The 23272-nt window shown below is 41.2% G+C and overlaps 1 protein-coding gene across 2 annotated transcripts in view; it reads left to right on the forward strand.

The window, feature by feature from the left end:
* POC1B (POC1 centriolar protein B) overlaps positions 1 to 23272 on the forward strand; it is a 104531-nt gene that overhangs the window by 18435 nt on the left and 62824 nt on the right. For both annotated transcript variants that reach the window (XM_060165033.1, XM_060165034.1), the window contains one exon: positions 4216 to 4395. In XM_060165033.1, coding sequence (XP_060021016.1) covers positions 4216 to 4395 — 180 coding nt within the window. The remainder of the gene's footprint in view (positions 1 to 4215; positions 4396 to 23272) is intronic.

Below are 23272 nucleotides of genomic sequence, written 5' to 3' on the forward strand. Positions count from 1 at the left end.
TCTGGATTTAGAAATGTGAAAGAATACTGGAGGCGGGCTGTTCCCTGTGCGATTCTTGGAATGCCCACACCCCTAGTTACCTGCACATCTTTAGTCTGAGTCACAAACAAGGTGTACTGCCCTTGTCGTAAAGTCAGACTATTTCATTACCATTTTTTCCTCATCTTTAACTCATAATTGTGTCTTCTGTTTGAAAACTATTTCCAACCATGGAAATATGCTTAATATGTCCTAAGGTTTTCTTGGGGCGGGGGCGGGGGCGGTGGTTAGGAAGGGTGATGGTTATCAATCCCTTTATAAATCTGATGTAAGCTTTAGATCGTCTCCCCAGAGAGATATACATCAGCCTGTCTAATCAAGATTTTACAGTTTATTAACCTACTACCACCCATCGCGGATCCTTGAGGGGACTTTGAATCTCTATTAAAAACCCCGGGGCTAGCTATTCTTTGATGCATATCATTCATTTGGGCTCCAGAATTTTCTTGTTAAAGAGAATTTCTGACAAATGTATAAACCTCATTGCATTTGTGCACAGTCCTATCCTGTCATAGCAAACCTCTCTATAAGAGGTTTTTTAAATCCTAGCTGATAGCCCATCTATTTTAAGCAATTATTGAGCCTTGATTATTTTAAAAGTTCTTAAACTCTTAATTATAAAGAATTTCAAGCATACATGAAAATAGAATGGGTGACGTGACAACTCCCTCCCCACATAACCATCCCCCATATCCAGCAGTTATCAGTGTTCTGTCAGTCTTGTTTCATCTGTTCCCCCGTTGCCACACACCTTTTTTTTTTCTTTTCTGGAATACGTATTACTAGAACAAATCTCACACATCATATCACTTCCTTCATAAATACTTAGGATAATAAGAAACGAGTGTTTTCCTTCACTCTGTTGTGGCAGGATTTGATTTGTGGTACGTGCCTGAAGAGGCTCAGGCACTCGCAAATGACTGAAAGTTCCAGGGGCATTTCCCTGCCAGTGGGCACTTTTTTCCTGCCACTACCCAAAGGATCTCCATACTGAGAAATCTGAACATTATCCCGAGGTAGCAAACACTGCTGAGGAGAAGTGACATATTATGATACTGCAGATGGCAATGTAGAGGGAATTGTAAGGACAAGAGGCTGATTTGGGGTCCAAAAGTGAAAGCATTTTTTAAAATCCTTCACTTTAGGAATTTAGGCCTAGTGGTTGGTTATTCTCAGCACAGCCTGTTTCCCATCGCTAATTCAGGGAAATCTCAGTAAACTGCACGAGGGTAGATGAGGTGAAAGCACACTGAATCATTAACTTGTACTGGCTAATCTAAGTACAACAATTAGGCTTGTGTAGACACGTCTAGTTCCTCTTCCTAAATCAGATCACAGTGGTGCCAGGGCAATAGTGGGTCATGGCAAGGAGAAGGAAACTAACCAGTTACCTATTGCTGCATAACAGTCCTCAAAACTTAGTAGCTTAATACAATAACTATCATTTCTCACAATTTTCTGGGTTCCTGGATGACTCCTCTGCCCCATTGATGTTGGCTCTTACTCACGCAGCTTCATTAAGCTGGCAGCTGGGCTGGCAGGTCCAATGCCTCCCTCATACACCTGTGGCCTTAGTGCCGGCTATTGGCTGGGGCACCGTGGTCCTCCAGCACTATAAGGACCTCCTTACAGCATGGCAGCTGGATTCTAGGATGGTAAAAGCCAGAGCTGCTAGACTTTTTAAAGGCTGGTCCTGAAACTTGCACAGTATGTATCCCTTCTGCCACATTCTGTTGGTCAAAGTAAGTCACAGCACCAGCCGAGATTCAAAGGGAGGAGAAATGGATGGATTCCACCTCCCATGGGGAGGAGTGGCGTGTGTGCACAGGGATGAGGGGAATCGTGGGCAGCCGGATGAGCAAACACCAGAACTGGTGGCGGGAAGGCTAAGAAAGCATAGTAGGAGCGAGTTCGGAGGCAGGTCTGGCCTGGCGTTCATCACAGTCGGCAGTCAAGAGAATTTGGGCGGAAAGGGCAGGTGAACGTGTGGGAGGTGGAAAGTCTGTGTGAAGGCAATGTGAGGAACTAGAAACCAGTTAAGCACCAGCACAACAAACACTAGGCACTCTTATCTCGGTTTCCTAGATGCTTCCTGTTGAGACCGGACCTGGATCTGGCTGTTGGGCCAGCCTGTAGCCGAGAGGAGCGGCTTTTAGAAAGAATGCAAGCAGGAAAGCCTCCTGCAGTATGGAGTGCAGAAGAAAGATCAGGGCAGACTTTGATGATACCAGGTGTCTCTTGGCTTCCTGGCCATAGAAGATGCCAAGTCTTTTCTTTGTTTTCTCTAGGCTTTATACCTAAAATCAGGCCATACTGTACTCCTGACTTCTACTCAAAGAACTTTCCCTTGAAACCTCACTGACCTAGTAGTCCCTGAATGCTCCCTCCTATTTTGTTTTTAAATATTGATTTTAATTATTCTTGGTATGTCATATATCAGGTGATGGAGATTTATGACAAAGTCACCTCTGCCTTCTACAGGCCACTGGAAGGGAAAGCCAGGATGGATCTAAGAACCATTAAGTATTGACTCTTCCCAGCAGAATTCAGCAAAATGTACTGAGTTCTTTTTCCATGCCTGACATTGTGCTAGATGCTGGTCTTTTAGAGATGAATAATCAACTTTCCTGTCCTCAAAAAATTACTGCCTAATAGGAGAGAAACAGGACTATTTTAAAACAAAAATTATTGTATAATGTAATAAGCAAAATAGCTATAATAAAAAGGGAACAATTAAGCCTGTCTGGGTTGGTCAAGGGGGCTTTGCTGGTAGGGAAAGTAGTCAGGCTAAGAAAGCTGTAAGTACAAAGCCAGAGGTGTGTTTCAAGCAGTGAGACTGTTGTAAGAGTACAAAGGTCAGTGCAGTGGCAGGATGTCTCGCCAGAGAGCTTGGGCGTTGTACTTTTTCTTGGAGAGCAGCCCATGACACGTTTACACTGGGATTTACATGCTTAGAATTATACATTTAGCAAGGCTGTAAGCACAGTATGTAGGTGACTGGAGGGAGATGAAAGATTAGAGCAGGGAGACCAGTTAAGAGGCTTTTGCAGTAATCTAGGTGAAGGATATTGAGGGTATGTATATCTACCTTAATGCAAGCATAGCTGGGATGGAAAGAAGAGGAGGGATTCAAAAGATATTTAGGAGGTGATAGCAGTCTCACTATCCCATTAAATAGGTTGCTGACCTATCGGATGTTGGGGAGGAGCTGAGTGTAACTTCCAGGCTTCTGCAAATTCTGCTGCCTGATCTTCTTCAAACACTTGTGGTGATTTTTCCCATAAGGCATCACCTGTATAAATATGACTTTCTGAATGGAAAAATTGCTAAGTCTAAATGTAGTATAAAGTGAAAGTACCTTGGGAACTTGGAAACGCTGACACAAAGTAGCATTTCCCAAATGTCACCATTTAACTCCAGCGCTGTCTACTAGCCTACCCCTAATTATGTCAGCATTTTTCCTGCTGCTTCTCCTTAAATGCCACACATTATTTTCTCCACCTTTTTTTTCCTATTCTCTTTTTCCCACCCTAGCCAAGAAAAAAAAAGTATCTGAAATTTCAAGGTGTTGAGAACTGAAGGATCAATATGTTATTACCATTTATCTTTTGTTTTGCTTATGAATGTAAGATTGGGCTCAGGGCTGAGCAAGGCCTTAGGTATACCTCAGGATCTCAGTTCGCATTGCTGGTGGGTGAAAGCGGGAAAGTCAGATCACCCAGGGACATTCTGCATAGAGGCAAGTGACATAAGGAACATCTCCTTCCCAAGCCAGACTGCCAGTCCACACAATTTCCACGTGAGCCCAGTTTGAAAACGCTACCTTAGAGCTCTTCACTTAATGAATCTTAGGTTTTCTAGCTTGCGGTTCATTTAAACTGTATGTTGCTCTTTCTAGAGGAACAACAGGAACTTGTTCAAAATATTATTCCGTAGCTTCCCATTAAAGCAAAGTCAGCAAATGCATTTCAGGGTGGGGACCACTAGGCTCTCACTTGTTTAGTGTCAGCTGTGACTTTAACAAAACCAGCTTGGAACAGTGTCAGTGAAGAGTACAGTACAACACAGCCTTTTCACACTTCTGTCAGTTTTTACAACAAACTATTTTATATGTTTCAAAGTCTGTATACTGATAATTAAATCAAATGTTATAAATATTAAACTGTTTGTCTCCAGGAGAGGGAAATCCTCTGAATTTAAAGCTCACACAGCTCCAGTTAGAAGTGTGGACTTTTCAGCCGATGGCCAGTTTCTTGCTACAGCTTCTGAAGACAAATCTATCAAAGTATGGAACATGTATCGCCAGCGCTTCTTATATTCTTTGTACCGACACACACACTGGGTTCGCTGTGCCAAGTAAGTGCAAAGTTTCACAGTAAGGTTTCCACATTTTTTTTTTCCTGCTATAGTCCATGTTTCCCCCCCCCCAACTCCCAGAAAAGGAGATTGAGGGCAAATTCATTCATTCATTTGTTCATTCATTCAGCAAATATGTATTGTGTGCTTGCCATGTGCCAGGAACAATAGTAAACAAAACGGTCAGAAACCGCTGCTCTCATGAAGCTTATATTCTGGGGAGGGGAGACAGACAATAAACAAATAGGAAACTGGATATGGTAGGTCAGATGGTGGTAAGTGCTACGGGGAGAAACAGAGCTAGATGGGAAGGGGGGGCTGCCAGTTTAAACAGGGTGTTCAGCGACTGCTCCCAGAGAGGGTGACCTTTGAGCAGAGGGAGGGCAGGGAGTGAGGGTTGAAGATGTTTGGGAAAGGAAAGTCCGCGTGGAGGAAGCAGGAGTGAAGGCCCTCAGGCGGGAGCTGGGTCGCTGTGTGAGGACAAGAAGGCAGGGGCGGCCAAGAGTGCGGGGAAGCTGGGGAACAGCCCTGACGGGCACGCTGAGTAGATGCGCCGTTGGAGCATGTTCATCTCTCTGACTTACAGTTTAACGGGACCCCTCTGACCACTGTGTGGCGAGTAGACTGTCAGAAGTCAGGGCAGAGCCCGGAGGTGCAGGCTGTTGCAGTGCTTCTCATCCCGGTTTGGTCCAAGGTAGTGGCCGTGGAGATTTTGAGAAGTGGTTGGATTTTAGATAATCTATACAGTTGACCCTTGAACAACACAGGTTTGGGCTGCAGGGGTCCACTCATACGTGCATTTTTTTCAGTAGTGTTGATAAATACTAGTGTACTTCACAAACCGAGGTTGGTTGAATCCACAGATGTGGAAGCGTGAATACGGAGGAACCTTGGATTCCAAGGGCAAACTAAGTCACACACGGATTTTTGACTCTGTGGAGTGTTGGTGCCCCTAACCCCCGTGTTGCTCAAGGGTCAACTGTAGTTTGAAGTTACAACCAAAAGTACTTGCTGTCGTGTTGGATGTGACGAGAATGAGAGAAACCAAGAATGACTCCATAATCTTTGGCAACAGTCTGTTGGGACAAGTGCTATTGTGTTATTAAGGTCTGCTAATAGCCGCGGAGCCCTCTATTCCTAAGACACAGTGCTATAGTACTTAAAATACATATCTCCTTTCCCCATCGGAACTGGCCAGGGAGGGAAGGGCTGTTGTTCTAAATTCCCCATTTTACAGATGAGGAAACTAAGTTTCAGAGTTAGAGTTAGAGCTCGTCTAGCTGAAAGTGACAGAAACCCATTCTTTTTCACTTCTCAAGGTGGTTTTGTTGCCTGTTTGATAACCTTGGAGTTGGAAGGAGAGACCAGAACGAGGGACTCCAATGCTGTTAGCTCTCTCTAGGCCTCTCTAACATGCCAGCTTTACTCTCTGAGAAACCCTAAGCTTTGAGAGGAAACTCTAAGCTTTGAGAGGAAAAGCTTCTCCCAGCTCCAGTTAGAAAAGTACCCAGGGGTGACTCTGGCCCAGCTAGGACCCTGTACCCATCCCTTCACCAGGCAGTGAGACACTGTGATTGTTCAAATTTATCCAGGCAGCCAACTGAGACAAGCTACCCTGGCTGGGGAGGAGGGGTCATACCAACCATGTTTTCTGGTGATGCAGAGAGAGGAGAGTTCTCACAAGAAGGGGGCTGGTACAGAGGTAATCAGTGGGGGAAACTGTGAACCCTGTGGTCACCTGGATTTGTGCCCGCCATATGACATAACATGCCAGGTGTCCGCAGCTAGGATGTGGTGGAGTGAGCATATGAGCCCAGCTCTCTGTCTTGCCTTACAGTCCAAACTCTTAACCCTTGTTATGCTCTCTGGGGGGCATTATTGCCCAGGAGGTGTTGATTATAATTTATGGTAATGAGTCTAAGCAGACTAAAAAAGGATAGAAGATCATACTTTTAGTCAATAGTTTTTCTTTTTTTTTTCCTTCTAAAGGGCTTAGCTACTCTTGGCTCTGGCCATCTTAGTGTTATTTTCCATATATGCCATATGTCTGTGTGGTTACAAATATATAGATTCAAATCCCAGCCCCACCACTTACTAGCTATATGACCTTTGGGGAAATTATCTGATTTCTCATGCCTCAGTTTTCTTATCTGTAAAATTAGGATGATAACAGTAACCTGCCACCTAGGTTGTCATGGTATTTAAATGAGTAAATTTAAAAGCCCACATACTAATCAGTAGATAAATCTTAGCCATCATCCCCATCACCATCATTGGACATCTCATTCTTATTTAATTTTTACATGTATTATGTAACTTGAATTGATAATTTTTCCCCACCTAAGGAGGTGGCACAATTTGTATTTATTTATGAAATCATGTTGTAAATAAGAGGAGGCAGAGCTCTATTATCTAGTGGTTGGGGCCTGGGGAGCAGAGGTATAGGTGGCAGGGCTGGGTACTAGGAAGGGTCATTTAGCTCCCACTATGTACCAACTCTGGATATGTTCAGTAAAGAGACTGATTTCTGTTACTTTCATCAGGGAGCTCAACATAAGCAAAAGCACTGAATATTGATTTAACTAATCAAGACAGAATGTGTCCTCTATATTCTGACTAATAATAAGAGCTGTTATTTATCCACTGTGACCTATGTATCTCTGTTTCCTTTCATAAAGAATTTAAAGTGGTTTATAATAACTGACATACCTATGTATACATCAGTCACTGGAGGGAATGGAGAGACAGTTCTATCTAGAACCACGTAACCTGGGTTAGTGCAGTTTTGGCATGAGGTGTAGCCTGAGTTTCCTGCAGCCCAGGTATTAATGGAATGATGGAGGCTGACATATTTCCATTTTCTAATAACAAGAAGGAATCCTATCAAATTGTTCAGATAAGAGAAAATTTTCCCTGGAGTAGATTCTAGGAAATACTTTATTCCTTGCCCTTGTATTGAATTATCTATGTATAATATAAATGTTAAAAAGGAAAAAAGGTAACACTAACGTAAGATAGAACTTATGAAAGGTTGAAAGATCACCAATGTGAAATTTTCGTCATCAAAACATTCCTTTAATAAGCATAGCCCCCGATACGAGCCACACATCTGTGCTGGGTGTTAAGTATGGAGAGATGAAAGACACCATCTTAGCCTCAAGGAGCTTTTATAATTCAAGGGAAAAAATATATATATAAATAATTATAAAAGGGTGTGTCCTATGGGAAAATGATATACATGACGAGGGAGTGTGCGAGTGGAGCACTGAACTAGGCTTGTGTGAGGAAAAGTCAAAAGAGACATTGTGAGCCCCTAACTGAGGAGGGCGGGGAGAGGAGAAGAGGAGGGAGTGGCGAATCATCAGACGGGAAGCGGGTGGCAGACCTTCCAGAGGGAATCAGTGGGAGTGAGCACCGTGGCTGAGAGAGTGTGGTGCTCTGTCAACTGTTCAGCTATGGCCATGCTCAGGAAATAAGGTGGGGTGAGGTGTAGGAGGAGATGGGAAGGCTCAGGGTTCAGGGTCCTGGATGATGTGAAAAGACTTTGGACTTCATCCTGCAGGTGATACGGAGACACCAGAGAGCTTGGAATCTGGAAGAAGCGTGATCTGAGCTCTTCTTTGTTAATTGGTCTATTCTACTGGCATGACTTTGCGTTTAGAGGGTTGGCATGAGATAGTCCAAGATTCACATGCCCACATATAGCACCTTGTTACCCTCGGGCATGTTTCGGTTCACGGCTCTCTGCCTCTGTGGAAAGTGAGGGTGATGAGGCTCCTCAAAGTGGACTGTTGCGAGGGTGAGAAATGTCAGTTTACAGCGTTTGGGACTGCGTGATGCCACAGGACTGCCGTGCCTCCAGCTGAGCACCATCTGCTAGGGTGAAACTCGGGAAGTGGGGGGAGCCTTTGAAAATGTTGTTTTTCCTTAAATCAAGAGAAGAAAGCCATGGTGGAATTTTGCACTTTGCCTAACATCATTCCCCGTTTTCTGGTGGTAGTGCCCACATTTTCCCTGAGGAACCAGCCCTCCCCGACGGTCCCTCTATGTACTGTGGTGGCCCTGTCTCCGGTCCAGCAGGAGGCTCAGCTCAGGTTTGCCATACGGGACAGAGCATCCCCCTTTCTACAGGAGAGAGTGAGCCGTGTTAGAACTGTAGTCCTTTGTTGTGGGATTTCTATCTTGAGGCTTATTTAAACCTGAACTGCTGAGGGACACCGTGCACAAAATACTGACCTAAGAATGATGCTGGTTCTTTCAGAGGAGAGCGGAGCTGTGAGAGGAAGACAGAAATTGTTGTCTGATTACGTGGTGTGGTTTCTAGGTACAGCCATGCCTGGAATTATTAGTGGGAGTGGGGAGGGGCCGGAGAGGGAGACAGAGACATGAGCCTTAAAATATTTCTTTTCACTCTTTTTTGAAAAGGCAGTTTCCATAGGAAGTGATAGTGAAGCAGAGTTTTGGAAAAGTGGGATTGATCCTTGCATCCAGTCATGTGCACTCGTGATTCCTGTTTTATCTCCATCCCCAACACGGCCTTAGTTTTCAGCATCATTATCACTTGTGGAGACTTTTGCAATAAACTCCTAAATGTTTTCCATGACTACAGACTGGCATTTATTCCCTCCTTCCCCTACGGCCTCCAGAGAGACTTTTGTGAAATGCAAATCTGATTGTGCGCTTGCTTAGGTTAAAGCCACTCGGTGACTCCTGTCCAGGCACACTTGTCCTGCCACATCTGCTCTGCCTTCCTGTTACAAACTCGCCTTTCTTTCCTTTTCACCATTCACCTTATTGCAGCTACACAAGGTTCCCCAAGTGTGCGATGCTCTGCTGTGTTCTGTGCCCCTTCACATGTTGCCTGCCATACCTGGAATGCCCCCAATTCCACCCTCCCTTCACCAGCCTGCTTTGCATCTCTTCCTCTAAGAAGTGTTTCCAACTCTCCCAGGGGGAGCCTCTTATGATTCCTTTATGCCACCACATTACCCTGTTAATGAGGTCTGTTTGCCAGTTTAGGCCTCACTTCCCTATTAGACTTTGAATTACAAGTATTTTATTCATTGTGTATTCTCACGCCAGGGACCATTCTAAATTCTGTAAATACCACAGAAAGTAAAACAGACAAAATTCCTACTGTCATGGAACTCCTTCTATCAAAAGGAGACAGACAATAACCAAATATACTAGTGATATGTGCTCTGCAGAAAAGTGCTGTAGCGGGTAACAGGACAGAGAGTGACGGGTATGGGAGGTGCTCTTCTACATATGGTGGCCAGGGAAGGCAGCTCTATTAAGGTGACATTGACTGGAGTGGGAGAACTAATAAGGTGTGGGTATCGGGGGAGAGTGTTGAATTTAGAGTCAGATACAGTGTGAGAGACACTGCAGAGTGTTAGTTATAGGGTGAGGAAGGCTCAGAGGAGTTGTGTAAAAATGTGGGTTAAATGAATCCATGAAAGGTTGACCGCTAATGTGCAGGTGGCTTTGGTGGGAGTTTTCATGGGCTTCTTCAGGAAAGAGTCATTTTTGTGGATTTTTTAATACCAAATTCAGGAGTACTATACATGCATGTTATACATGAGGAATATTTAAGTGGCTTCACTACTTTTTCGTTTTGTTTTATTTTTGATCAGATTGATAATTTTTATACTCTGCACACCTGGTCTTAATGGAATGCCTTTATTTTTCTGGTACCTTGTGGATCTGAGGGATTGATTGATGGATTGATTTTTCAATCAGTTGTTCTCTTACTGTTTGGAGTGAGTGATTCCTGTGGAATTCTGCAGAGGCCTCTCTGGAGGAATGTTCTTTGGTAACAAATTTGGCTCAATTTAATGAATAAAGATTTCCTCTTTTGGCCGGCTTTCCATAGATGTGCTCGACAACATGAGTTCTTTCTCACACATTTATTACCATCTTTTTTCTTGACGACTCTTAATGCAGATGGAGTCCAAGAGAGTTGGGAGGGCCTAACTGACCACTCAGGCCCGGCCTCTCAGTGCTTGTGCAACTTCCTGTGAGAGCTTCGCCTTGATGGGGTCCTTCTAGTCCAGGACTTTCTTCTAAATGTCTGAAGGATCAGAAGTTCTGTTTTGGCCCGAGGTGAGGAGGCTCAGGGGGGAACTAAGTCAGGCTTAATAAACGTAGGAGAGTCTGAAACAAGCCAAATTTACAATTTATTGACAGTGACAGCGCTAACCTTCAGAGGGGCTAGGGCATTTGCATGCCTCGGTCAGGGCCTTCTTCCACTCTGCCAACAAAGTCAGAATAAGGGCTCAGTGGGCCCTGGAACTAAGGCAAGAAAGTTTGTTGAAAAAAATCCTGATGGATAGTTTTTTCAGGTTAGGGTAGTAAGATGGGCTTATCTCCTCCACATATACGTACCTGCCGAGGAAACTGCACAGTCAGTTCTGCTGGTCAGGTACTCTCTTCCCTGGGCCAGGCTGGAGACACCCTGATGGATGACTGCTCTTGCTCTTGCCTCGGGTGGTTCCTGGGCACCTCCTCTCTGTTGACGTAGTATCTTTTAGATGGTGCAGTAGAGCTGATTGGTTTCACTAGCATGTGATCCTGCAAACGTGACATAACTCCTCTGGTCCTTAGTCTGCTCCCTTATAAAATGGATACAAAGGAGTACCTTCCTCAGAGAGTCATCCTGAAAACTGAACAAGTTAATGAATGTAAATAATGTCAGCTATTAACTACCCTCACACTCCAGCCTTTTCTCCTTGCAGTTCTACTGGAGTCACCTTTAGGTTGTGTTCCAAAGTCATTTCACACATTTGCGCATAGTGTTTGGGGTTGCTGCTATGGGTAACTACTATTAACCTTTGAATGCATTTTATGTACTTAACTATAGAGGGTAACTTTATTTTTAACTGCTTGTGTCTGAAAATCTCTGCCTTTTAATTGGAGTGCTTAGTCCACTTAAATTTATGTAACTAGTCCTATGGTTAGATTTATTTTAACACTACCATCTTGCTCTTTGTTTTCTATTTGTCTTATTTGTTTATTTCTTTTTACTCCTTTTCTTTTGGATCAATCAAGTATTTCTTAGTATCCCATTTTATCTCCTCTATTGTCTTTTTATTTATTTATTTAAAATATTTATTTATTTGGCTGCCTGGGGTCTTAGTTGTGGCAGGCAGGCTCCTCAGTTGCGGCTAGTGGGCTCCTTAGTTGTGGCATGCATGTGGGCTCTAGTTCCCTCATCAGGGACCGAACCTGGGCCCCCTGTATTGGGAGCATGGAGTCTTATCCACTGTGCCACCAGGGAAGTCCCTCTATTGTCTTTTTAGCTTTACTTTTGGTCTTATATTTTTGTTTAGTGGTAACCTTAGCATATCATAGTCTAGAATTAATTTTATGCTGTTCTATATATAACGTTAGAACTTATAAAAGTTCTAATGTTAGAACTTAAAAAAAATACATCTCCATTCACCCACCTCTTGACAGTTTTACTTCTACATATCATATATACCCATAATACATTAAGCAACCATTTTCTTCTAAAGAAACAAAACAGGCTTTTATATTTACCTTTTCCTGCACTCTTTTCCTTTGTGTAGATCCAAGTTTCCATCTAATATCATTTCTCTTCACCCTAAAAAACTTCATTTACTGTTTCTTGTATCCCAGGACTCCTGGTGATGAATTCTGTCAGCTTTTTGTTTTTCCTTTTTAAAGGATATTTTTGCTGAGATGTAGAATTTTATTTCAGTGGATAATTTTTCTCTCAGCACTTTAAAGATATCATTCCATTGTCTTCTGGTTTGCATTTTTTTTTTAAATGAAAGCAACAGTCATTTTTATCGTTATTCTCCTGTATGTAATGTGTCTTTTTTTTCTCTGCTGCTCTAAGATTTTTTTTGGCTTAATCTTCTGTTTTTAGTGATTTGACCATGATGAACCTGGGTATGGTTTTGTATATTTTTCTTGTGGTTCATTGAACTGCATGGATCTGTGGCTTGATCTTTTTTCATCATATTTAGAAAGTTTTTCTCTTTTCTTCATACATTATTTCTCTGCCCTAATTTTTTTCTCATCTTTTTCTGGAACTCCAAATTCACATTTGACCACTTGATATTGTCCCATCATTTATTGAGGCTTTGTTCATTTTCTCAAACTTCTCTTCTCTTTGTGCTTCAGTTTGCATAGTTTCTATTGGCCTGTTTTCAAGTTCAGTGGTATTTTTTTCCCTGCACTGTCCAATCTATTGTAAGCTTATCCATTTCTCTGATGAGATTTTCCATTTGTTTGCTCATTATGCCCATCTTTTCTTTTAAATCCTTGAACATATTTATAATAACAATTTTAAAGTCCTTGTCTGTTAATTCTAACATTTATGTCATATCTTGATCAAACTTTTTTGCTTCTCTGTATTTTTTAAGTTTTTTGTTGTATGCACAAACATTGCTCAGTGTTTGAGAGTATGAGTTACTCTATCATCTTCTGAAAAGTGTTGAGTTTTGTTTTGGTAAACAATTAACTTTCTGCTGGCCTGGCCAGATGGTGTTGGATTTAGACTTTAGGCTGGATCCAGAGTGGCCTTTACTCTTGGGCTATAGTACTAGTGGACTTTCTAGGGCCTCAGCTGGATGCCTGGAGTGTTCAGCCAAATCGGTTCAGAACTTGAACATCTCTCAGTACTGTGTAACCTCAGGAATCTTGCTTTGGCTCACAGTCTCCGTTGTTCTCTGCCAAGCCTTCTTGTCCTGTGCATTATCAGGTTTGTATTTGACCGAAGACTCAGTGAGACTCCTCGGCAGATTTTGGGGGATTTCTGCTCTTCACAGGTCCTCTCACCTACCCTGCCCACAAAATTCCAGCCCTTTAGCAGTTCTGAATTCTAATTGCTATTTCCTCTGCTCAGTGAGACTGCAGCTGTTTCCTTGGACTCTGCGTCCTTATGCCATGCCTGAAAATGCTCCTGGGTAGAAATCTGGGATGGATTTTGTGTTTATCTCATTTGTTTTCTGTCTGTCAAGTTTCATAGCCCTGTGCTGTCTCTTGTCCAGTGCCTAAAAACAGTTGCTTCATGTATTTTGCTGAGTTGTATGATTGTTTATGGTAGGGAAGTAAGTCTGATCATCATTACTGCTCCTATCCGGAACGTGAAGTTTTGCCGAAGGAATTTAGTGGAAACTGCCAAGCCAGTTTCAGAGTTTGTACAGATGAGTTAAATGTGTGAAAATAGCCAAGAAAAAAATGACCAGAAAAAATTGGAAGAAATTTGTTTAACCAGCTCTCAGAACACAGTATAAAGCTATAGAAATTAAAGTGTGGTGATCATGGTACCACGTTAGGAAAATAGGTTATAGAAAGCTCAGATGCAGATCCATATATGTTTTCTGATAAAGATGGCATTTCCAATCAGTGGGGAAATGGATGAATAGTTATTTAAAATGTTAAGATAATATTAAAGAGTTACTAAGCTCTATTTACAATAGCCAGGACATGGAAGCAACCTAAGTGTCCATCGACAGATGAATGGATAAAGAAGATGTGACACATATATACAATGGAATATCACTCAGCCATAAAAAGAAATGAAATTGAGTTATTTGTAGTGAGGTGGATGGACCAAGAGTCTGTCATACAGAGTGAAGTAAGTCAGAAAGAGAAAAACAAATACTGTATGCTAACACATATATATGGAATCTAAAGAAAAATGGTTCTCAAGAACCTAGGGGCAGGACAGAAATAAAGATGCAGACGTAGAGAATGGACTTGAGGACACGGGGAGGGGGAAGGGGAAGCTGGGACGAAGTAAGAGAGTGGCATGGACATATGTACACTACCAGATGTAAAACAGGTAGCTAATGGGAAGCAGCCGCATAGCACAGGGAGATCACCTCGGTGCTTTGTGACCACCTAGAGGGGTGGGAGACGGAGGGTGGGAGGGATACGCAAGAGGGAGGGGATATGGGGATATAGGTGTATGTATAGCTGATTCACTTTGTTATACAGCAGAGACTAACACAACATGTAAAGCAATTATACTTCAATAAAGATGTTAAAAAAGATAATATTAAATAGTTATTTAATATATTAAAATAGTTGTTTTAGATGTAGTTAAGATAATTATGTTTCTATTTGGAAAAATTTAAAGTTGGATCTATATTGCACACCACACATTAACAAAAATTGTAGATAAATTAAACAACTAAACATTAAAAATGGTCTAAGTGATACTGCTTTTCCTTCCAATGCATGGACAGCATATTTAAATGAATGTAGAGGGTCAACAGAGCAATTATTTCTCCCTTAAGTATTTGAATTTTAAATGTGCCATGGACTTGAGTAATTAAAATTCTGTGTCTCTCTCTGGGCCTAGTACTTATTATGAGTTTGTCCCTGGAGTCCAGACCTACTCCATGTGGCACAGAGATGGTGCCCATTGGTGTAAGAAGAGATGAGTAGCTATATTTTCTGGACTAACTATCGTTTATGATCATACATCTTGATTCACAGAAATATTTTTTATTTTTAAGATATATCATCTATTGGGAGATATATTCATGCTTTAAAAATATAAATTACTCTAGTCTTTTTAGAAATCAATTTGCAAAATATATCAGGAGTCTTTGTTGCAGTGAGTCCACAACTGTAAATCTATCCTAAATAAATACTCTTTTGTATTTAAAGGAAAAGCTTTGTATTTAAAGATACCACTTTCAGTTTAATTTATAATGATGAGAAACTGGAAATAACCAAGTTTTCCAAATAAAGAAAACTGGTTAAAAAAATTTAGATTATTATTTAGCCACTAAAAGGTGAATATATGTAAGTAGTGACATAAAAACATGTTTATGTGTGGGGTAAGAAGGGCAAAATTCAGAACTCATGATTATAATATAAAAGATCTGTACACGAACAAAAGATAAAGTACCTACATACATAAAATATTACATGATTTTGTTTGGGTGCTGCACTGTGGACTTTTTTTACTTACTATATTTCCCAGTTTTTTTAAACAAGCAATTTGTCTTTAACGAGTAATGAAGAAAACATGTATCGTTTGAAATATCTACATATGCGGGTTGAGAAATATTTATTTTTAGTGGCAGGTGAATTTTTCTAAAAGTTCAAATTGTTATAATCCTGTATTTTAAAAAATAATGTGTGTTGTGGTATCACTTATGTTTCTTTAGGTGTCCTCAGGCAAAAAAAAGTAGCGGCTGATGAACGACTTTTCCAACTTTGTCTTTCTAGCATTAATTTTAGGGGGGAAATCTGACCTTAGTTTTCAGTGTTTGGTAGTGTTACAAGGGACCTTTGATCATCTGAATTGCAAGGATTTTTCTTTATTGCAGTAAACTATATATAATATGAAATTTACCATTTAACCACTTTCAAGTATACAGTTCAATGGCATTAAGTACATTTATGTTGTGCAAATAATTGCAAAGATTTTAAACATCAGCGTTCATTGGCTGATGAAAATCCCCTTGAAAAGTTTTTTAATGCCCTACATATTTACTGAGGACCTACTCAGTACCATATACTGTGCCTGGGGATACAGCAGTGAGTGAATAAGACAGATGTTGTTTCTCTCGGAGTTTACATTCTCTTAGGGAAGCAAACAGAATAATTGGTTGTAAGTGTGACTGTGAGCTACTCTAAGATGCATACTGGAGAGCAGACCTACTGTGGGGAGGAGTTCAGGAAAGCTTTTCCTGAGGAAGTGACCCTGAGCAGAGACTTGAAGGATGAGTAAAATCCCCTTAGGTATTTAAAACTAGATAAAGAGGGCTTCCCTGGTGGCGCAGTGGTTAAGAATCTGCCTGCCAATGCAGGGGACACGGGTTCGAGCCCTGGTCCCAGAAGATCCCACATGCCACGGAGCAACTAAGCTCATGTGCCACAACTACTGAGCCTGTGCTCTAGAGTCTGTGAACCACAACTACTGAGCCCACATGCTGCAACTACTGAAGCCCATGCACCCTAGAGCCCGCACTCCTCAACAAGAGAAACCACCACAATGAGAAGGCCACGCACTGCAACGAAGAGTAGCCCCTGCTCGCCACAACTAGAGAAAGCCCATGCGCAGCAACGAAGACCCAATGCAACCAAAAATAAGTAAATGAAATAAATTAAAAAAAAAAAAAACTAAATAAAGAGTAGGGAGTGGTGTTTGAAGCAAAGGGAACAGCATGTGAGGGAACACCTGAGGCAAGAGAAAGACCCGAGAGAAGAGGGGTGTGGTGCCAAGAAGAGTAAGGTGATGGAGATGAAGAGACAGGAGGGCAGATCCTCGAGGACCCAGGAAGCAGTGGTAAGAGTGTCACTTTTTCCCAAGGGAAATGTGAAACCACCGAAAGGTTTTAATCAGAAAAAATTTATTTAAGATTTAAAGATCACTTTTATTGATTGTGGAGAATGGAATGTCAGCAGGGCCTGTTATGGTTGGAAGAGGAAGGGCCTGATAATGGATTGGAATGTGGCAGCAAGTGGAGGAGAAAGGAATCAAACTTGACTCCTAGGTTTCTGTCTTGAGAAACCATCTACTGAGAAAAGAAACGCTGGAGGAGCAGTTCGGGGAGGAAGATAATGAGTTCAGATTTGGACAAGTTCAGAGTCAGAGGTGCCTGCAGGATATCCAAGAGGAAACGCTTAGTAGGCAGTTGTACTTATGGGTGGAAATCCCGGGAGAGGAGTCTGGGCGTGTAAATGGTAAATGACCCAGCAATAATTAGCATGTTTCATGGCATACTTAAATCTTCTTATGTCTCTTTCATCTGCTTTTTGTCTCTCAGCAGTTATAGGAATGAATCTTGTTACTGCGACCAAAAGACGGTTTCTCCTCTAATGCTGACCAACACTTAAAAAGCATAACCGTTTTGCTTATTGCCTTGAACTCCACCTTCACTATGTAAACCCAAAATCCCATCAAAGCAAACTCTGAGACTGCCAATTTTTTTTTTTTTAAATGTCTGTGAAAGTTTTAGGCCTGAATGCAAGCCAGAATTTCTCATTATCCAAATAGAAAATGGTGGCCAGGGTGGTTATGAGTTTCACAAGGTTACATAGCTGGGCAGTTGCAAAATTGGCTTTAGAATTCAGGACTCTGCACTGACTGGGTAGTCTTATTTTCACTGCTTTTTACTGCTTTCCCCTCCTATTGAATAGCTGCTGGCTTCAGAGTACCACTTACTAATGATTTGTTTCTTAAGGGACATGGAACAGTGCCTACTCTGGTCTCAGAGCCCTGAGGGCCAAAAATGTAGGGTTTTGGTTTTGGGTTTTTTTGGAGAATATTTTGCTTTCTGTATTTCCTTCATTTTTTCCTTCTCTCCCACTATTCCCTTTCTATCCTCCCTTATTTTTAATTTCTTTTCTTTTTTTTACCCTGCCCCCCTCCCCCCCCCCCACCAGAGGTGGAGCTGGTGAGTGTGGCTGACATTGGATGCTAAATAGATATCCTTCAGCCCCTGGAGTCCAGGTTGGTCCTCAGGGACGATATCTAGTTCCTAAATGTGGCGTATCTAACTCTCAAATTAGTCTTCTGTGTCCTCCTCCTGTTTGGAGGGCTGACGGTTGAGTCACAAGCTCTCATCTCAGAAGGCTTAGCCCTTCCTCCATGCAGTTGAGTGTCTGGCAGGGATGGGGGCTGTGTGTCCTTGTTCCTCCCCCACCAGCTTTATGAAGATATAATTGACATATAACTGTGTGTAAGAGTAAGGTGTACAATGTGGTGATTTGATACATGCATGTATATATTGTATTTTTGTAGACTATTTAGTCTAATGATAAGAAATAGCCAAATGAAAATTTTGATTTCTTATGAAAACACTTTAAAACTTCTCAGGGTTCATGGACATGTTTGGCTCGCTAATGAACGAATAACTCAGTGACTGTACTTATGGACATATAATTTTATATATAGTTTCAGGAACTCCATAGATTCAAAGTTAAAGAACTCCTGTTACATAACTTGGGCTACTCTCAAGGACATGTGAACCAGTTTTTCCAGAAGAAAGTTCAAGAATTTCCTCATTTTCTCCAAAGAGTACCAGTACATTTTAAAGGCTTGAATAGGAAGTAGTTAACTTCGCAAATGCCTTACAGACAGTTCATGTCTGCTGATCCATTAGTCACTGTTGACTAATGTGACATCCATCTTCTTGACACACTTGCTGGAAGTTTTAAAAGGTGGTTAGGTGGTACTGAATTAGAGTGTTAGAAATTTTTTTTATGTCTTGATAGAAATTTTATATCCTCTTAATATTCTTCAAATTAATAACCCCATCAGATGTTGTTTGAGCCCTGACAAAAAAAGGACTATCCTTTCCTGATCAAAGTCAGGGCAAAGAGAAGCCTGTTTTATTGACACGAACCTATTTCTGATGTATCTAATTAAAAATAAAAGGGAGGGGCTTCCCTGGTGGCGCAGTGGTTGAGAGTCCACCTGCCGATGCAGGGGACACGGGTTTGTGCCCTGGTGCGGGAAGATCCCACATGCCGCAGAGCAGCTGGGCCCGTGAGCCATGGCTGCTGAGCCTGCGTGTCCGAAGCCTGTGCTCCGCAATGGGAGAGGCCACAGCAGTGAAAGGCCCGCGTACCGGAGGAAAAAAAAAAAAAAAAAAGGGAGGAGAAGATACAAACTGCCATCCTCACTTTCAACCCCTCCAAAGGCGAAAAGAGCCAACAGAGAGTTTATGCGGGGATTATACACAGTGTCCAGAGCAAGTGAGAGGACCTAAGCCTGACCCCTGCTTTGGTCGTGCAGAGGGGGGAGGTAGAAACGCCCCCCTCAGGCACCGCCTTCTTTCATCCCAGTCGGCTTCTCCACTCCCCACTTATCTGAGGTTCACATTCCCTTCATTTCTCTAGTGCTGGGGAAATTTCTCCCAGGCTATGACCCCTCCTGCTTAGGATGAATTTCTGGCTGGTCGAGATACCTTCTTTTCCTTAATTCACAAGTTTCTTTAAAATCCTGTTTCTTCCGGTAACTAATTGGCACCTTTTTGTTACCAACTCTGTTCTTACCATTATCTAAAATTATATTATTTGTGTGCCCTCCCTTCTTCCTAGTATGAAAGCCTCATGAGAGTAGGGGTCTTAGCAGGCTTCTTCACTGTGGTATTCCTATTACCTAGGCCAGTGACCAGTGCCTGGTTCTGGCGGGTGCTCAGTAAATATTCGAATGAGCCAGTGAATGACTATCTTCCCCATAAACTCCTCAAGGACACTGATCGGGTATGGCAGCAGACGCAGAGATTTTTATTAAAGGATTGCCTAGTGGTTAGCCTGTCAGGCAGAGCCCAGTGATATAGCCTCCTAAGAGCATTGCCTGTGGTTTTTCTCCACTTTAGAACTTTCTGTGGTTACACAAGCCACACAGAACTTCCTGTGCTCTACTTTGGCCGGTAAAAGAAACTTTCCTTTCTGTCAGAGACGTAAACAGAGTGGCTGAGAGATCTGGCTCTGGAGCCAGACTGACTAGTTCACATCTTCCTGGCTGTGAGACTGGCAGTTACTGACCCTTTTTGTGCCTTGGTTTATTCATCCGTAAATGGAGGCCGGCAATAGCAATTGTTTTGTAGGGTTATTCTGAGGATTAAATGAGTTGCTACAGGTAAAGTGTTAAGAACCATTCTAGGACACAGATGCTCAGTAAATGTTGACAGGGTAATGATGATGATGGTGGTGGTGGTGGTGGTATTTGGCCAATAATATCATAGAATGAGTATATTTGTACTTTGCTTTTAACCTAATCCTTCCATTCTATTACATTTTTTTCATCATTGCTTTCTTAAAATGTCAGAATCAACTCATCTCCTAGAAATATTCTTATCATTTAGAATGCTCACATTAAATAATTTTTTAGAAGAGAGCTTATTAATAAACACAATTTGATTTCTTATATTAGTTGTTTACAATTACTATGTAAAGTTTATTTTCATGGGGATACTGAATAGGTTTTTCTTCCCCAGTGTCTATACAAAATAAGTTACATCTATTTGGAGCATTTCTGTAAAACTGTCTTTCATATTTGACTCTTCCTCACATATTTTCCTAAAGGAAAAGATTAATAAAATATGATAAAATCAAGCTGAACTGCCCGGTGTGGAAAATATTTCCTTGCAAGGTTATTTTCTTGAATTTTTAAAAACGATTTCACATAGAACTTAATTATGCATCTATGTTGCTTTTAAAATATGGTGAATTCATAAATTCCAGATTGACAGCTTCTCTTAGGAAGAATTATTTGTCCGCCAACCTTAAGAATGGGAGGGGCAGGGGAGGGGACAGTGAGAAAACAAAAAGAAAAACCTTCACTTATAACCCACACCCTTAGTTAATCACTTTTATAGTAATCTGGGCAGAGAGGGAAACTACAAATAAAATTGAAACATAATCGGTCTGTGACCTAAATCTTTTTTTGGTTTTTGTTATTGCTAAAATATTAATAGCAAAATTACTGTTCATAGTTTCTTTGTTTTTTTAATTTTTGAATTTTATTTTATTTTTTTATACAGCAGGTCCTTATTAGTCATCAATTTTATACACATCACTGTATACATGTCAATCTCAATCGCCCAATTCATCACACCACCATGACCACCACCCTCCCCCACCGCTGCTTTCCCCCCTTGGTGTCCATACGTTTGTTCTCTGCGTCTGTCTCAATTTCTGCCCTGCAAACCAGTTCATCTGTACCATTTTTCTAGGTTCCACATATATGCGTTAATATACGATATTCGTGTTTCTCTTTCTGACTTACTTCACTCTGTATGACAGTCTCTAAATCCATCCACGTCTCAACAAATGACCCAATTTCATTCCTTTTTATGGCTGAGTAATATTCCATTGTATATATGTACCACATCTTCTTTATCCATTCGTCTGTCGATGGGCATTTAGGTTGCTTCCATGTCTTGGCTACTGTAAGTAGTGCTGCAGTGAACATCGGGGTGTGTGTGTCTTTTTGAATGATGGTTTTCTCTGGGTATATGCCCAGTAGTGGGATTGCTGGATCATATGGTAATTCTATGTTTAGTTTTTTAAGGAACCTCCATACTGTTCTCCATAGTGGCTGTATCAACTTACATTCCCACAAACAGTGCAAGAGGATTCCCTTTTCTCCACACCCTCTCCAGGATTTGCTGTTTGTAGATTTTCTGATGATGCCCATTCTAACTGGTGTGAGGTGATACCTCATTGTAGTTTTGATTTGCATTTCTCTAATAATTAGTGATGTTGAGCAGCTTTTCATGTACTTCTTGGCCATCTGTATGTCTTCTTCGGAGAAATGTCTATTTACGTCTTCTGCCCATTTTTGGATTGGGTTGTTTGTTGTTTTAGTATTGAGCTTCATGAGCTGTTTATATATTTTGGAGATTAATCCTTTGTCCCTTGCTTCGTTTGCAAATATTTTCTCCCATTCCGAGGGTTGTCTTTTCGTCTTGTTTATGGTTTCCTTTGCTGTGCGAAAGCTTTGAAGTTTCATTGGGTCCCATTTGTTTATTTTTGTTTTTATTTCCATTACTCAAGGAGGTGGATCACAAAAGATCTTGCTGTGATTTATGTCAAAGAGTGTTCCTCCTATGTTTTCCTCTAAGAGTTTTATAGTGTCCAGTCTTACATTTAGGTCTCTAATCCATTGTGAGTTTATTTTTGTGTATGGTATTAGGAAGTGTTCTAATTTCATTCTTTTACATGTAGCTGTCCAGTTTTCCCAGAACCACTTATTGAAGAGACTGTCTTTTCTCCATTGTATATCCTTGCCTCCTTTGTCATAGATTCGTTGACCATAGGTGCGTGGGTTTATCTCTAGGCTTTCTATCTTGTTCCATTGATCTATGTTCCTGCTTTTGTGCCAGTACCATATTGTCTTGATTACTGTAGCTTTGTTGTATAGTCTGAAGTCAGGGAGTCTGATTCCTCCAGCTCCGTTTTTTTCCCTTAAGACTGCTTTTGCTATTCGGGGTCTTTTGTGTCTCCATACAAATTTTAAGATTTTTTGTTCTAGTTCCCTAAAAAATGCCATTGGTAATTTGGTAGGGATTGCATTGAATCTGTAGATTGCTTTGGGTAGTAGAATCATTTTCACAATATTGATTCTTCCAATCCAAGAACATGGTATATCTCTCCATCTGTTGGTATCATCTTTAATTTCTTTCATCAGTGTCTTATAGTTTTCTGCATACAGGTCTTTTGTCTCCCTAGGTAGGTTTATTCCTAGGTATTTTATTCTTTTTGTTGCAGTGGTAAATGGGAGTGTTTCCTTAATTTCTCTTTCAGATTTTTCATCATTAGTGTATAGGAATGCAAGAGATTTCTGTGCATTAATTTTGTATCCTGCAACTTTACCAAAGTCATTGATTAGCTCTAGTAGTTTTCTGGTGGGATCTTTAGGATTCTCTATGTATAGTATCATGTCATCTGCAAACAGTGACAGTTTGACTTCTTCTTTTCCAATTTGTATTCCTTTTATTTCTTTTTCTCCTCTGATTGCCGTGGCTAGGACTTCCAAAACTATGTTGAATAATAGTGGTGAGAGTGGACATCCTTGTCATGTTCCTGATCTTAGAGGAAAGGCTTTCAGTTTTTCACCATTGAGAATGATGTTTGCTGTGGGTTTGTCATATATGACCTTTATTATGTTGAGGTAGGTTCCCTCTATGCCCACTTTCCGGAGAGTTTTTATCATAAATCGGTGTTGAATTTTGTCAAAAGCTTTTTCTGCATCTATTGAGATGATCATATGGTTTTTATTCTTCAATTTGTTAATATGGTGTATCACATCGATTGAATTACATATACTGAAGAATCCTTGCATCCCTGGGATAAGTCCCACTTGATCATAGTGTGTGATCCTTTAAATGTGTTGTTGGATTCTGTTTGCTAGTATTTTGTTGAGGATTTT

The sequence above is a fragment of the Lagenorhynchus albirostris genome, chromosome 11, assembly GCF_949774975.1.
Source record: "Lagenorhynchus albirostris chromosome 11, mLagAlb1.1, whole genome shotgun sequence".
In the NCBI taxonomy this organism is placed as follows: Eukaryota; Metazoa; Chordata; class Mammalia; order Artiodactyla; family Delphinidae; genus Lagenorhynchus; species Lagenorhynchus albirostris.